At 45.3% G+C, this 15,826-nt stretch overlaps 1 protein-coding gene across 1 annotated transcript in view; it reads left to right on the forward strand.

The window, feature by feature from the left end:
* The first annotated feature begins 867 nt into the window (after window positions 1–867).
* Window positions 868–15,826, forward strand: part of LOC116433235 (protein-L-histidine N-pros-methyltransferase) — a 28,931-nt gene continuing 13,972 nt past the window's right edge. The window contains exons 1-2 of the mRNA XM_031991125.2: window positions 868–1,213; window positions 13,885–14,096. Of these exons, the coding sequence (XP_031846985.1) occupies window positions 1,031–1,213; window positions 13,885–14,096 (395 nt within the window). The 5' untranslated portion in view covers window positions 868–1,030. The remainder of the gene's footprint in view (window positions 1,214–13,884; window positions 14,097–15,826) is intronic.

The raw sequence follows: 15,826 nt of genomic DNA on the forward strand, positions 1-15,826 counted from the left end.
ATAGAAAGTATATTTTTTAGTGTCTCAATTGCAAAGTGATAGGAATGGCACACGAACGACCAAGATGGGGGAGTCACAGTGTCAGTGGCGGTGAAAAATTTGCCAATTAAAAAAAATCTCATTTCTCCTGGTAACGAGGGGCGGCGTGCAATTAACGTCAGCGGCGAAAATGATTTATGGGGTGAGTAGAGAAGGGTGTGAGTCGTGGGCGAGAGGCTAGCTTATCATAAATTAATGAATTATCAGTTCTCACTGCGTGGTATGAGGACACGAGGGAGGAAGTGGCACACTACGTCAATATTTAAAATATTCGTCGGTGTACTCCGATCTCCTAGAAATTCGTTTTGTGCCAGTTATTTTGTACGCAAAACTTCTACTCATTTCTCGTAGTTTTAACAGCTAAACTGCAATATAAATATTTTCAATAATAAAAATATGTAGGCACATTAAAACAAGACGAGTAATTTTTATCTGTCAAACTTTCACGAAACTTTTTCCGCTCAATTCACTAAATAACATAATATTACAAGACTGAAGTCTCCCTTTTCATATAATTTCTACGTGTAATTACGTATTCAAGATACATCAGAACTACTTACACGAACTTATAACATCAACTGCTACTACAACTTCAACAGAAATCCACGTAACAAACAAAAGCATTCAAACGAAAAATATCATTAGACCATCAAGGGATGCGAATACGTCAGAACCTAATATACACGGCAGATAGGCATAGAATATCGATTATCCGGCAACCTATCGGAAAAGTTAAATAGTGATGACGTACAGGACATTCCTACTTCGTCGACCGTGATCATCTCACGGAGAAACAGGGTTCACGGGTCGGCGCATAGGCGCCGCCACTGTTACCAACATGGCCACGTGCTGAACGTGTTTACGCGAAAGTACGTAATCATTCGTATGTTTCTTGTTCATACGGCGAAGTATTGTCCGCGAGATTACGGTGCTGAGTTTTTTCGACATGCGTGCACGGTGACTAACCGTTATTAGCGTGCTCCTTGAGGGCATGGCTGGTGCAAACAAGATGTGCACCTGCGACATCAAGAATGTGAGTACCTGTTCCTCTGTCAAGCAGGATGCACCCACTAGTAGAGTGGTAAGGAGTTACCGACCCCATGGAAGTCTAGCCCGACTACTTTACGAGAAGCAGCGGGCAGACGAGCAGCTCGAGGCCTACGACAAAACTCAGGCAAGTACAACTTGGTAACTAGGTTACGTAGCCTGTCCAATACTGATCCTCAGTCTCGGGACCGCGGGTATGTGCTTGCATTGCCGCCTGAGGTCACGCCAGCGGTCTCGGGACCGTAGATACAGTAGGTCACGTCGATGAGCGTAATGTTACGTGTACGTATCTTCCTCCTATTTACTTTTATAATAGATCTCTGCAACACTACAACATGACATATTTTTAACAACAAGTGTCGTAACAATAACTACTATATTAATGTAAATACATTGTAATATTAACATAAACTAAACATAGCGTATATAATAATAAACTACAAGCAATCATCGTGATAACCATAAAATCATGTCCAGTACCACGAACTCGTGCACCGAACGGTGTAAAGAACGGTGAAAACTAAAGTGGATCGCGATTCGGATAAGATAATATTGATTTGAATGCAACCGATTCATGCGTTATCGTCGAATTCGATTGCGCGTCCGGCCCGACGTCAATGTTAATCACGCTTAATTATACCGGGCCGAAAAAAATCCCCCTTTTCCGAGAATTCGGTCTTTAAAATCTGGACTCCGGTCACTCCGAAGTGGTGCCGCACGGGCCAGCGATGTAATTAGGATGCTGAGGGAGGAAACGGTCCACCGGGGGAGGGGGGGAGCAGCGTGGGGAGAGGAGGAGGTCAGTAATAATTAGTACAATTACCGCGCAAGGCCAACCACTGACTAAAACCTCTTTCCTCGAAGCTGCTCAAGAGTCGAGACCGCGGCTCGGTAATTACGGGACAATTACGTCCTCGATATTCCTGAAACATCTCCGAAGCGGCTCCGAGCGGTGCGCCCTCGTCTTCGGTTCTGTACGTGAACCACGAGTTGATCCTATTTAGAATTACCCTTGTTCGGTTGTTTTTAATTTCGCTACGATGACGGAAGCACCGGTTGATAGTACGGAGTTCTATCAATATAAGCGATACGTCACGACCCTGCAATTTGCGGTTCGTGGGATTATCCTCGCGACGATTCGCAAACGGTGTTGCTGCATACTAATTTTAATTGCTTCGGTTATACACGGTGCGTACATTAAGTTAGCGTACGTGCATTCCTGTAGAATGTTGAAGAATGATGCAAAAGGCGAACGTAAATCGACGAAACGATAACGTTTCCTGAGTTTCAAGATCTGGGAAATTAAACAGCGTGATTCAGCGTGATTGGCGACGAATGGAAACAACGTAATTGTTGAGTAGAAGACTGGAAGGAAATCCTATAACTGAATCGAAGTCGAAAATTGTATAATCGTAAACAATTATGGTAAATATTTCCTACTGAAACTATTATAAATTTCAGCAAGGAGCGTGCAAGAATAGTCACCGCTATTTCGAACGATCGCATTGCAGAATGACATTGCCAGGACAAAACGTACATACGGTGAATCAAAATTTGCGAACTCGGTTCGACAGGCGAGATGAAAGCCCCAAAACATAAATAACTCAAGACATTTGCGCAACATCGTTTGTACATTGGGCGCAACTCGCACGCCTCCCGCGTCGACAAACAATATTGCTGCGTCCTCACTGTCGCGACGTACACAAACAATAGTTAATGTCCCGTCGCATATCTGGGCCTAAGTCAAATAGAGTGCGACGCGCGCGCGCGAGAGGCGCGGCGGGCAGAAGTAAAATCCATTCGCGGACGAGCCTGACTAGCGGAAGAACGAAGCTTTTATCGATGTTTGCGAGAACCTTCGCTACGACAGAGAGCAAATCGATTCGGAAGGCTGGCTGAGCCGAGTGCTCGAGCAGGTGCCCGCAGGAAAAGAGAAGAATCCCATTCGGTCGCGTGAAACGAGAAATTTGAAATTCGTGAAGAGGGACGTCCCCGCGAGATTTCAACCCCCAACTCCGACTGCGACCAAAATCGACGCAAGACGTTACTTCCTCCTCACCCCCCGGCCCTTCCGCGCCAGCCAGCCAGCCAGCCAGCCAGCTACCCTCCTCTGCCTTCCGCGCTATGTTTCTAGGGCTGCCAACATCTAATATCCCTGAGCAGTCTGAAAACTTTACTCTCAGACAGAGGGGCGTGAATATGTCGACCCGACGGTGTTTTTAGGTTTTTAAAAGGCTGGCGTGCGCGCACCGTCGTCGGCCGCGAGAAAAGGGAGACGGTCTGCGGGAAGGCGCTCCTCTAAAATATTAAATGACTGATGGATGAGACTCCTGAGAGGGAGAGAGAAGCGGCCTTTAGACGACAAAGATATCTACCACCGAGACGTTTGCGTCTTCCTACAAACCGCCGCTTTTACCCCGGGAATTTTAACTTACCACCACTCGCACGCCAGTTGTCGTAGCTGTCGTCGATCTTCGCGCGTCAAGAAACTCTCCGACGTATGCGTAGAGCTTGCGAAATCCCTGCGACGACGCGCGTGTCTCGTTCGAGCTGGCGATGATGATAGCGACACTTGCGATTACGATGTTTGCACCCTTGAGGTAGAAGGAAACACTGTTCTACTTGCGGTTTCCATTGGTTCACGATTGATATTGATAAAGAGACACGATGGTAGATAATGGGATTGTGATGTGATCGTGATTGTGCATGGGAAAATGCAGCCTCTTTAGAAACCTCCATTTCGGGGTAAAACTGTTTTCAATAGCCTTCATGAAACTACGTTTTTGAACGGATGGATGCTGAAAGAACTGTTCCTTATTTTTAAATCCTCTTTTCAAAGACCGTTTAATTGCCGAGTCTTCGAACGATCCGATTCGAAACTCCAAGGAAACCGTTACACAATGAGCAATGAGGAAAAGCAGATCTCCTCAGTCCGCGATTTCTAGACATTTGAAACCAGCTGCAAGATAAATCTCAGTTACGATAAATATACAGGCCGAGTGGACGGGGTGGCGAGCAACGGCGCGCGGCGCGCATGATCGGGAGTAAATGACAATGTAAACAATATCGAGCGAGTGCCGATAACCGGTACACGGTACGCGATGAATGCAAAAGGAGGAACGGTCGTTATCGGTCGCAGGGACGAGCACGCGGAGATTGTTTGAGGAAAGAAGGTGGCGAAGATGATACGTCTCGGGCGTTTATGGCCCGGGAACGGAGTCCCGGGTGTTCCAGGGCAGTTCCAGGCCGAGCGGAATCACAGCGGAAGATCTAGGCCCGATCCACCGATAAACCCGGATGGCCGGCGGATCTTCGTTTATCAATTGGTCTGATCGCGGCGTCCCTTGCGAACGGTCGCGTCAACGCGGCCGGTTTCGCGGGAAAAAACTGATTTCTGGAGCCTCGCGTTGCCCCGGCCATCGAATAGTCGTATTTATGTCTTTATTCGTAACGCAGAATACCGGTTCCAAGCGAAGAACAAGATCCGCCGGGGTGGATTCTTCAGCGCGTACATGATACGCTTTGTCGCCGAAGTTCTTACGCGTCCAACGCCGCGGTCCCCCTCTCCGGAGGCCGGCCGAGTGAGGCCGCTGATTTGAAATTCGAGGAGCAAAAAATCGCAAAAGACGAATCGATGAAATGAAAGATTCCATTAAATCCTGGGCTCCCTCACCCCACTCCCCTCGCTTTTGCTCGCCGGCGTTTCTCATTTCTGTCAATTACTTTTTACCGGTCCCAGCGTCTCATCGCCGGTAATCATGCAAAAATACTAAACACGGCACACCGGGGTTTTTGCGTTTTCTTCTCCCGACTTCGATGAAGTTAGCTATGATGCTAGACCCCTCCGGCTCGCTTCTCCTTCTTCTTCCTCTCGATGCCCGCCTCGTACCGGCTGCTTTTTTCGCGATCGTCGTGGATTAAACGCGACAGTTAATTTTGTACTTACTGGGACCTGATTGTGTGAAATTCAACCGCTGAACTATTGGTAATTGCAATAATACATGTCACGATACAACGAACGAATGACGGAATCAATGATGTCGATGTATACAAGGTCTGAGTTGGGTGTTCGAGCTGTGAATCGCTATAGATTAAACGGAGCAATTGATTATATGTACCATCTGATTGTACCAAGTACTGAAGTTTCCATAGCTATAATACGAATGCTTCCATGCGTATGGTATACATAAAAATTAACTATCACGGTTGGAGGTGTACGCGGTAAACCGATAACATGGATAACTTGAAAATCTAGAAGAATATACATACATACGGATGGAGCTTCTTTCGAGAACAATAATATCTTATTATCAGTTCTACCAAATGCTATCTGCAAATATGTGTAAGGTAATCTAATTATTCCAAGAACGCCGCGAAAGGCAGTCGCGTCTACACGATGTCGACCGATAACCGCTGGGTGAACTCACGTGTACGCGATATCGGCCTCTAAACCCGTTGGAACCGTGAAGAGGCATCGCGATATCGCTGCCGTGCCGAGCGGCATTAACGACTGACAGTTCTCCATGGCCGATGGTGGAGGGTAGAGAGAAGGCTGTCATAACAGCACGGAAAATCCTGGAAATCCTGTTGAAAAAATGCACTTAGAATGGGGCGGATGAGACGGTCGAGCCGCACACATCGTAATTTGCAAGTTATTTTGCGCGGCTATACAGATCGGATAACGAAACCGCGGTACTGACACAGATCGTTATCGGCTCGTTCTGGAAACATTCCTCAGGCGCACGACGTAAATCCAAGGACGTACGTAACAAGAGAGTACTCTTCCAAGCGTTTCACGCATGATCGATCGTGACCGTGCATCAAGGAAAAAGGAGTCGAAAGGATTATATCGATTCCCCTGCGTGCGTACCACGTCCGCGTGCATGCGCCCCATACCTGATAGCGATCTAATTCATTTTGAGCCTATCATTCTCACCGGGCTAAAGTGATTCGAAAATGATACTCGCGAGCAGGTATCGATCCCCTTATTCTTTTCGACCCTTAATCGCCAGGGTGAATTTCTCATTGCCCTGAAATTTCTGCGCGTCGTAAATATTTTGATGTTTTGTCTACAACAGATGAATCGCGTTTCGAAACTACAGTTTAAGAACCAGTGGCGAAGGTAGCTTTACAAAGTTGATATTCAAATTTACTACGTTCTTACAATAGTATTAACTACACCGTTAAAACCCAACGAAAGAAGATAATCAAGCAACTACAGAATCTACGAACTTACCGCGTGCTATCCCGTGGTATACGAGCGTGTGATGAAAAAGAAAGCCGTGTTCGAAGCGGAGCAACAGCAGTTCGATCGTATCGAACGTGAATTGATGCACGAAAATTTATACTCCGCTGAAACGTTAAATGATTTCGCAGGCGGAAGAAGTGAGGATAAGAAAAAGTAGGCGCGGAGAAACGACCAGACTTTGAATCGCGGCGAATTAGCATAAAGTAACTTATACGGATCAGCTAATAGCAGAATTTATGTTCGAATAATTCAGTGGCTCGTTCGTAAAACAGAACCTCACACCGTGCAACTGCTGTAGATGTCTTGGGTCATCGCCGCCTTACGAGTTCGAGGATTTACGAAAGTCGGGACGTCCTCGCGCGCGAACGAACGAACGAACGAACGAACGAACGAACGAACGAATGAACCGATATATTCTAGGTGCGGTTGAGTTCGTTAGCCGATCGTCGATCTCGATGAAAACTCACGGTTAGTTACACCGACGCCTTTTCCCGCGCGGTGATTCTGCTTTCCCAATCAACGGATGCCGCCTGTGCTGGCTCGCGGCGCGGTAACATCTAAAAAGGGGAACCTCCCTCTTCGCTTTTTTGCTTGATTCTGAGGAAGGTCCTCCACTAATGAGACGTTTCGTTCCAGTTCGAAAGGAAAGGTGAACGATCGGTTGGAAAAAGCGTCCAATGCAATATGCTTCGTTGACGGATCGAGATGATCGATTCCGCTCTTCGCATGTTTGCGAGTTTTACTATCGAAACTGTTGATTCTATCTTTACATTAGCGTGTGACCTTATGGAATTTTTCTGCTGTACTTCGAATTGATCATTTACGCAAATGATTGGCTCGTGTGTCTACTAAGAAAAATTTGTAACAACTTCTCGAAGACACGTTAAGCGCTAAGGTAGATGCTGATCAGAGCTGCTGATTCGTTTAAGCAAAAACTACTTGCGCAAGCCGAATCCATTGGAACTTTGCTGCTCTTTTTAGCAGCGTAACTCGGTTTCACTGAGCGTTTTGTTCGGTGAAAATGAGGAAGCGAGGAGAATATTGATTTTTAATGTCTTTAGGGAGAAATGCCGCACGCGCGGGGGAATAAATAATGGGTTATTAATGTAGCTAGTAGTTCAAGGTTGTCTCGGAACTTGACGATTGTTAGCCGGATTTATCGCATGTAGCGAATCACGTTATTGCATCACCTTGATCTCGTGTGGCGTAAATGGACTTAATAAATTCGGTTTTATGACCCATTTCATTTAGACTAGTTTACTGGATAGTGGACGTAGGAAATAATGCTTGAAACATGAACTAATCAGAACCGCGGCACGCCGGTACTGCCGCTTGCATCGGATATTCAAAAACGAAAGTAATAGATCAATTCGAGGGAACTGAGAATAATTGAAACAACAAAATCGCATTACGATTCGATCACGCTAATATACATGAATTAACCTTTCTACCTTATTTCATTTCTTCCTGCAACATCCACTTACGAGCAACACGTTCAAAGCACCATTCACGTATCCCCAAAGATACTCGAAAAATAGGAAACTCGACGTTTACCAATGCGACAGGAATATCATATTACACGAATTATAAAATACTTTTACACTTGGTATTGACGATCTCCATGGACACACGCTGCCTGGGCATAAAGCTTGACGCGTTAGTGAGACGTTCGGAAATATTTAACGCCCGTTGTAAACAATAATTAGCCGAGATCGTGAAATCGGATGGCAGGTCGAGAAAGGTGAAAAGATCGCGTCGATTCTCTCCCACGGCGCCAATATAACGCCCGTTGGCTCGCGCCCGCCACCGCCGCCGCCGCCGCCGCCGCCGCTGCCTGCAGCAATAACATAATGGCACAGGAAGAGAATGCGTTTGACTCGCGATCCAACACGCTCGAGGAATCCGAAGAGCTCCACGTACGAGCGGCCAAACATCCCTAGTATTCCCCGCCGAAAGCATAAACCGCTCGACGGCGTTGTTTATTGTTCACAGTTTACGCCGGGTTTACGCGTGCTTCACGGGGCCCCCCCTTCTCGATCCGTGAATACGAGAGATTTCCAGAAAAAGGAACCCGACACGGCTGGAAAGAAATGAACCGGCCAGAGAGAGGAGAAATCCGAGATTCGACGCTCTCTTGGCAGGTCTCCATTTTATTTTCCCCCCGTCGAATTACAGATACCGGGAAGCGAGAAACAATTCCACGGTGTGACGCGACCGCTGATTCAAAGAACATTACGCGTCAATGCTAATTTTAACGCTTTAACCACCGCGAGCCTGTTAATCGGCTTTCCAAGCGGGAACACTTGATGATCGGTAATTTATTAAACTTACAGAAAGACTCGGGACGACACGGCGTAACGAGATTTCCCCGTATCTTGATTTTAACCCCTTGCTATACGATATCGAGTCACTCGTGAGGAACTTCTCAAACGCGAGTTACGAAAAGCAAATGTTATTCAGTTAGTTTCGACGGGAGTTGAATGTTGTTTTTCTATTATTAATTGTTACGTTCTGGTATAAAGGCGGATATAGAAGAATTGGGAATTTTCCTTTGTTTTTTGATAAATTATTAGCGACGAAGTTATTGTAACGAGCATAGTTTATGGAAGAAACAATAGGACAAAAGGTTAACGCGATCTGTAAAATGATCGATGTGACAGGAATATTTTAATATAAAATTCATACATGTGCACTGAGTTTGAAACAAGAGAAATTACTTTGGACAACTTAACGACTTCTCCTAGCTATTGCGAGCATTGTTCGCGATTAAATTGCATATGTGTAGCACAGATGAATTCAGGCGATTTTATGAAATTAAGGTTAGATAATAGTAACTGAAATTTCTCGTGGAATAATATCGTCGGAACACTGTGGCTTGAAAGGAGAATCTCATTGAACGGCGGTCAGCAAATTGTGGCCGAAAAGGAAAGTCTAGCGGACCGTTATTGTCAGGTATCAACAGGTCAGAAAAGGTTTGGCACTTCGGTCACTGGTCGCTTCCTTTAAGAGATTACAGTCAGAAAATCGGTCATCCTAGAATTACGATCCATAAAAGATGACGGCAATGTAGTCGATTGTCTGTTGGTATCCCGTTAACACTCCAGATTTTATCCAACATTTCCTTGTTAATTAAACCTCGACACTGGATTAATCATTCTATTAAAAATGTTGCCGAACATCAAACTCTCCGCGAGAATCATATCCCGACACTTATCCCACTCTCTTCAAACCATTCGTTTCAATCGTAAATCGTTTAATCTAAAAACATAACAATAATACCGTAGTGCCTATGAAAATCCAGCTTAATAAAATAATTAAAGAATGCTCCCCGTTGAAATGGGTTTTTTTAAAGTTGTCAACTGACAGCGAATATCCGCGTGATTTCTAATTTCCGTAACAAATTTCTAAAATGTACGAATACATAAAAATCCCGTGAGATTTGATTGTAACGTTCACTTTATTGTGCCTTGCGCTGTAAAGTGCGCCGTAAATGCCTGGGTAGCCGCAGTCTAGTTATTACGTTTCATATATCACGCGGAAATTAATGGGAATGTTAATTTCGGATACTCTCTTAACATTTAGCCGAGCGATCTCGCGTGACGAAGGCAGTCAAAAATATCGTATCCCCGGAATGCACCCACTGACAAGGATTCATGCAATGATACGGTTATACGATTGTGTTTACGTTTCGCAAGCTTTCCTACGCACCGTGGTGTGCCGCTATAAAGGGGCGCATAACCATTTCAAACAAAGTGCGCTGCTGAACACGAGTCTCGCTCAATGATCAACGGGAACTTCCATAAACCCGAATTATGACGTCAGACTGCTGTTTCGACGAAAATGACAATTACACTCGCGGTTTTCCATTTATTTTTCACTCGTACGACACGTCGTATAATGAATAATTCATAAAATAATTATCTGTCCTTTCCTAGTTTGAAACAGGTAATACAACTTTTCGAAAAATTGTACAAAAGAAGTTATCCTGTAAATTTCAGACACTTGAATTTTAAATTATGAACTCATTATTCTTGCAATACACTAGAAATTTTATATATTCGTAAATCTTTATTAACCTTTTGCGCTCGAGTGGTGACTCTCAGTCACCGCTAGACTTGATATAGCAAAATTATAGTCTTATATAGAGTATTATACCTCGTATAATGAATCGATACGTGGAGTATTGGAACGAAATAGCCTTGTTACTTAATTTACGTACGTTCTCTCGTTTGTTAGTTTCAAAGAACGTCGCTTATATCTCATTGAAGAATGTTGCACGTTTCTAGTGAAAAACTTTTGAGTGCTAAAGGTTAAAAATAGCCAACAATCCTAACGATGCAATCGAAAATCAATAGTAACGTATACTGTAGAATACATTCCAATAAAAATCTAATTCAATCATCTCGCTGCTTATAGCGTCTTGTTCTATTTACCATTTTACTATTTATCATAAAAGGATTTTAGAACAGCACGAAAGGAAGTAAAACGAAGAAAAGGGTTACCGCCTTTATAAAAAAAAATGGACCCTTTGTATTTTCTTTTGGCGCTGCGCGAGACGTTGATTTAGATGACTGTGATTTCCGAGTTGGCTACTTGTTACCCCGAGTCCGGGAGGTGATTGGCGTGCGGCGGAGACTACGCGGAAGGTGTGCGAATCCGATTCTCTTCTCCTCTACCCTCTTTGACTGATTCATTCCGTCTCCATCCGCCGGTGCGCACCGTCACAGAACGTCGCCACTAATGACGCAAAGAGGAATGCTGTCCGGCTGTCGGTACGGCCGCGTCGGTAGCCATTTGTAATTCGCCGAAGAAAAAATTGACAAAAAGTCGAATCAAAGTGTGATGACGGAGGGAGATGACCAGCTACCTGCAATTAACGATGCTCGCTGCCAGATGTAATTAAAATTGTGTGGTTCCTTTTGTTCATCTTTTTCCCTCATCTGTGCCCAACAGCTCGCCTTTTTTAATGAATCCTTTCAATTTCGCCTTCCATCCTCGATGTTCCAATTCATTTGACCGAAAAACAGTCGTCTAGTTTCTCGTAAACCCGAAGCGTACTTCTATGCGTTTCTTATTTCGCGGATGCAAATAAAATCTTGACGCCTCTCGGACGTTACAGATAATTTTGTAAACGGACGTGCTAAACCGACTCAATTGTCGTAAATTATTTAAATAATAATGAACAGTTCGATACGAGGATGTTTTAATCTTACCGATGGTCAAAAGAACGAAATGGTTGCAGATCTTCGGAATCTAATTAATATTTCGTAAAATGATTTCATTGATATCAGTAAATTCATTGTCCTAAGATTCTTCGTTGTTTCGATAAGTCTACTGCGAGAAACTCTTAAGCAATGCTCCAGAAAAGAAAAGTAACTTCACCAGTTTATAGACATTACTGTAAAACCAATTTCCTACGCAACAACATCGCACACCTCCATTGGTGTTTAAATCCATGTTTAATCATGCACGTACTCGGTAGCTCAACGAACATTTCGCAGTTGAACATCACGGAACCTCGCCGAACTGACGATGCACCGGTGTCACGCAACGTCCCGTGAACACGAGCCCACCAAGCACGGGGCCCGGGCGACCATAAACTTTTCGGGGAACGCGCGCAGGAGGGGGACGGAACTTTCGGCAATTACATTTTTATTGCGACCGATTCGTGCATTTCATCGTAGCACATTGTATCAGTTCCGTGGCGATTTAAAAAAAATCTGGCCCCGGCGGCACCACCCCTTCGCCGACGATGACAGAGTCGACAGAATATTACAGAGATCCTCCAGTGGAGTTAATTCCCCCGGCGGGGCCCGTGCAGGGGTACTGTTTTAATTAGAAAATCTAATTGATGGCCGCGTACGGTGTGGCTGCCGAGCAATCCATAAACGACTTCTTAGAGCTGTGCACCTGGCCAACACGGCGTTAATTACTCACCTTCTGTGGCCAGGGTCCTTCCATCTCTCGCCTCCCTCTTTCTCTCTTTCTCTCTTTCTCTCTCCTATCCCCACCCTTTCCCAGCATCGTTCTACTCATTTTTTACGAGCTCTCTCTTGACTCTGGTGAGCCTGAAAGAGTCACAAGAGTAGGAGAACGAAGAGAGGGGCTGGCGGAAAAAAGAGGAAAACGGTGAATCGGTAGGATGAAGGAGGACAGGTAGCTAAGCTAAAGACACCGGGATGAGAAAGAGGAATAGAGAGACCGTGAGTGAGAGGAGGTTGCAGGGTGGTTGACGAAGAGAAAGAGAACGATAGAGGGGGTGGGAGAAGGAGAGAGCAACAAGTGTCTCCCGTCGCGAGGCGCAAAAGCATTCCTAATTACGCCCCTGCCCTTGGAGCGAGACGAGAACGAGACAAAAAGCGCGTTGATTACATTTTCGTATAATTTCATCGGCCGGCTCTCGCCATTAAGAGCCACCACCGCGCGCAAATTAGATCGATTCTTTAATGCCCGGAGCCGCGTAATTGGTTCTCATTCTCGGAAGCTGACGATGAAATCGGATATCTGTCGTGTATATGCCCAGGCCAACGGGGTGGACCAGCGGGACTCGAACGGGCCGCGTCGGGTGCGCGGCCCACGGTAATTGCTTCTCCGACTGTTTTGCGGTTCCCCGCGCCGAAACCGTGCCACCGAAACCACCCTTTGCGAGCGTATCGTTAATGTCGCGATACGCCCGGCCGATAATGAAGCGAGAAACGCTTTTTGCCGGACAGTTCGCGGGATGTTAATGAATCGTAACGCGCGGCGCGGCTGTTATTTTAACGCGCTCGCACGTTCCGCGATTTCCGTGGGCCCAGCGAGCGCGCAGTCGTTACGCGTGCCGTGATTGCACCGCACGGAATTGAAACTGTTCGGGAACGTTTGCATGCTGCGCACGGTGCATGTGATGATGTTTGGGGGCTTTGATTGATTTCTGATGCTAGAGGTTTGTTGGGGAGATGCAGAAGATGATGGAGTTCGATGTTTCTTGTCTTCGACCCTGTAGCCGTAACGTGGTACACACGTCTTGGTTACTTTATTCGTTTTATAGAGAGCAGGTTGCATTGGTGTTTTGAACAATTTTAATGCTTTCGAAGCGCATCATATTGAAACACGCTTTTGATGATCAACGTATTTTATTTATCTCTGATTGTTTTTACTCTCTCTTTTTCATTGGTATTACAAAGTTTATTGTAATTATTCAGTGTAAACTATAAACTTCACCCGGAGAGAGTTAATAGATGTTTTGAAGCTTCTTCGCGATAGTAATATGTATTCTTGAGTAGAATACGCATCGGTGCTCGGTATAATATCGATTACAAATCAAATTCTTTGGACTTATAAACACAAAGACATCTTAGGCATTACTTCTTCAAGACGATTGTGTTCGCGTAACAGACAGTATAAACAAATTGATAGAACGGTGTGCACAAAGAAACGAAAGCAGTGTTTTGGCACCGAAATCACTTTGGCTGGTAACTTCTCGCTAACATCGCAAGAAATTTGAAGTAAACCGAGCAGGGTTACATCGACTGCGCAAAGTTTGAATATGTCCGTGGTTCTTGTTACAGTGGTACAGGGTGGACGCAACCAAGATTCGGGAGGATTTGGTCCGTTTATGGATCCCCCTTGGATCGGGACCACAGTGCGACCAACCTGACAAAACTGCCGAAATCTTCCTAATGAAATCCGTTGAGAGATCAGACTCTTTACCATTACAAGCGTGGCATTCTCTGGCAAGATCCGCTCTGTCCTGGTTCATCAGCCGCACATCCATAAATGGGTGAGTACCGGGCCCCCGGAGCCCGACTTTCTTCAAGATTACAGAATTTATTCCTTACTATTAGAGTGTCCCGGAAAGTATTAGGTATATCAGAACTTTGGTTTGCTAACAAGGAAACTTTGGTAACCTGAAAATTCCACTTTTGAAACTTCACGGATTTCTGGAGCTCCTCAGTTCAGTTACCAAGCAAATGTTTCTTTTTCTTTTTTTTTTGTATTCGACGTGGAAACACCTCATTAAAACTAATGTGTTTTTTCTTCATTCCCTTCTGTAACTTAATACTCCAATAACAAACGAACGAGGTATGTATAGTATCGGTGAGAAGAGAAACCAGAAGGAATGAGAAAAAAGATTATTCAAGTTATCGAATGTTCTCTGAAACGCCCCAATAATTTTCTTTATTTTTAATATCGAAAGCAAACCATGGTTAAATGTTACCTCAGTTTATAATTTATACACATCCATCGCAATGCGTAAAATATCAAATATCGTTCTATTTGTAAGCCTTAGGATATCCAAAGAAAAGAGTGCCATACAAGCGTAACTAGTTTCTCGCGTTTTTCAATGAACAATCGTCGTTTCACGTTCGCATTTAACCCATCAATTCCAATAATTGCGTAAAAAAGACAGAAAACCTTCGTACTCGAAAACCACGTGCACTATCAAGTAGTTTACATTCATAAACAGTTCACCTAAAGCCCTTAAACCGTCTCATAAACCTCTCGATTGCCCAAGATCCACGCGCTCTTAATCTCTCAATTTATCATGCATTCCGAGGAGAGACCGCTTAACCTTAATCACCCTGCCGATGCATAAAATACCAGCGTTTAAGGACGGGTCGGCCAACCGATAACGCGCATCAAATTCAATTAAACTCTCCGGTGACGCGCCGAAAACCCAGGATAATTTTCCCGGGTGCGATCGCGGAAACGCCGGGGAGCCTTGATCCCCTATTGTCGCGGAGGGTTTTCTATAGTTGGCAGGCAAGGTGTCGGCCTACCGAAGGCAGATCGTTCGCGAGGTGATGAAAGGAGGCTTTCCCTTCTCGCCGGTTAATTAATAACCACGCAGATACGATCTCCGCCTATCTCCGCTGTCCGATGAAGCTCGACAAGCTGGTGGCAAAGGGCCTAGCCATGGCTGTGCCCGTCTGCTGGCTACGGCTCTTAAGGTAGGCCCCGGCCAACAAACATAGTGAGGAAGAGAAAGAGAGAAGAAAACGGAGACGAAACGGAGCGCTGGCGCGATAAAGAAAGGAAGAAAGAAAGAAAGATGGGAACAACGAGCTGAGAAATAAAGAGAGAAAGAGAGCGAGAGAGAGAGAGAGAGAGAGAGAGAGAGAGAGAAAGAGAAAAGAAGAGAGAGGTTTCGACGGGCGAGAAAGAGGAAGAGAAATGGTTATTGATGACCAGCTTTGTTTGCCCCCCGAACCGTTTATTAAAATCCAACGCGGGTGATTAACCTCTCCCCGGCTGCGTCGTCCTGACAGCTACCAGGCGAAAATACCACCGCAGCCGTAGCGACGGTGTATATAGGATTGACCGGGGAACCGTTTATTAAAATCCAACACACAACCAGAGCCTATCCGAGGCGGCTACTAGGCGGAACAGCTCCGCGCCGGCCGCTTCATGAATTAGAATGATGTAGAAGTTTCTTCGCCGGGTTCTCGCCCCGGCCGAATTGAGCAATTAACGCATTACGAGCCGGAGCCGTTTCGGGCCCTGTCCGCG

The sequence above is a fragment of the Nomia melanderi genome, chromosome 4, assembly GCF_051020985.1.
Source record: "Nomia melanderi isolate GNS246 chromosome 4, iyNomMela1, whole genome shotgun sequence".
Lineage (NCBI taxonomy): Eukaryota > Metazoa > Arthropoda > Insecta > Hymenoptera > Halictidae > Nomia > Nomia melanderi.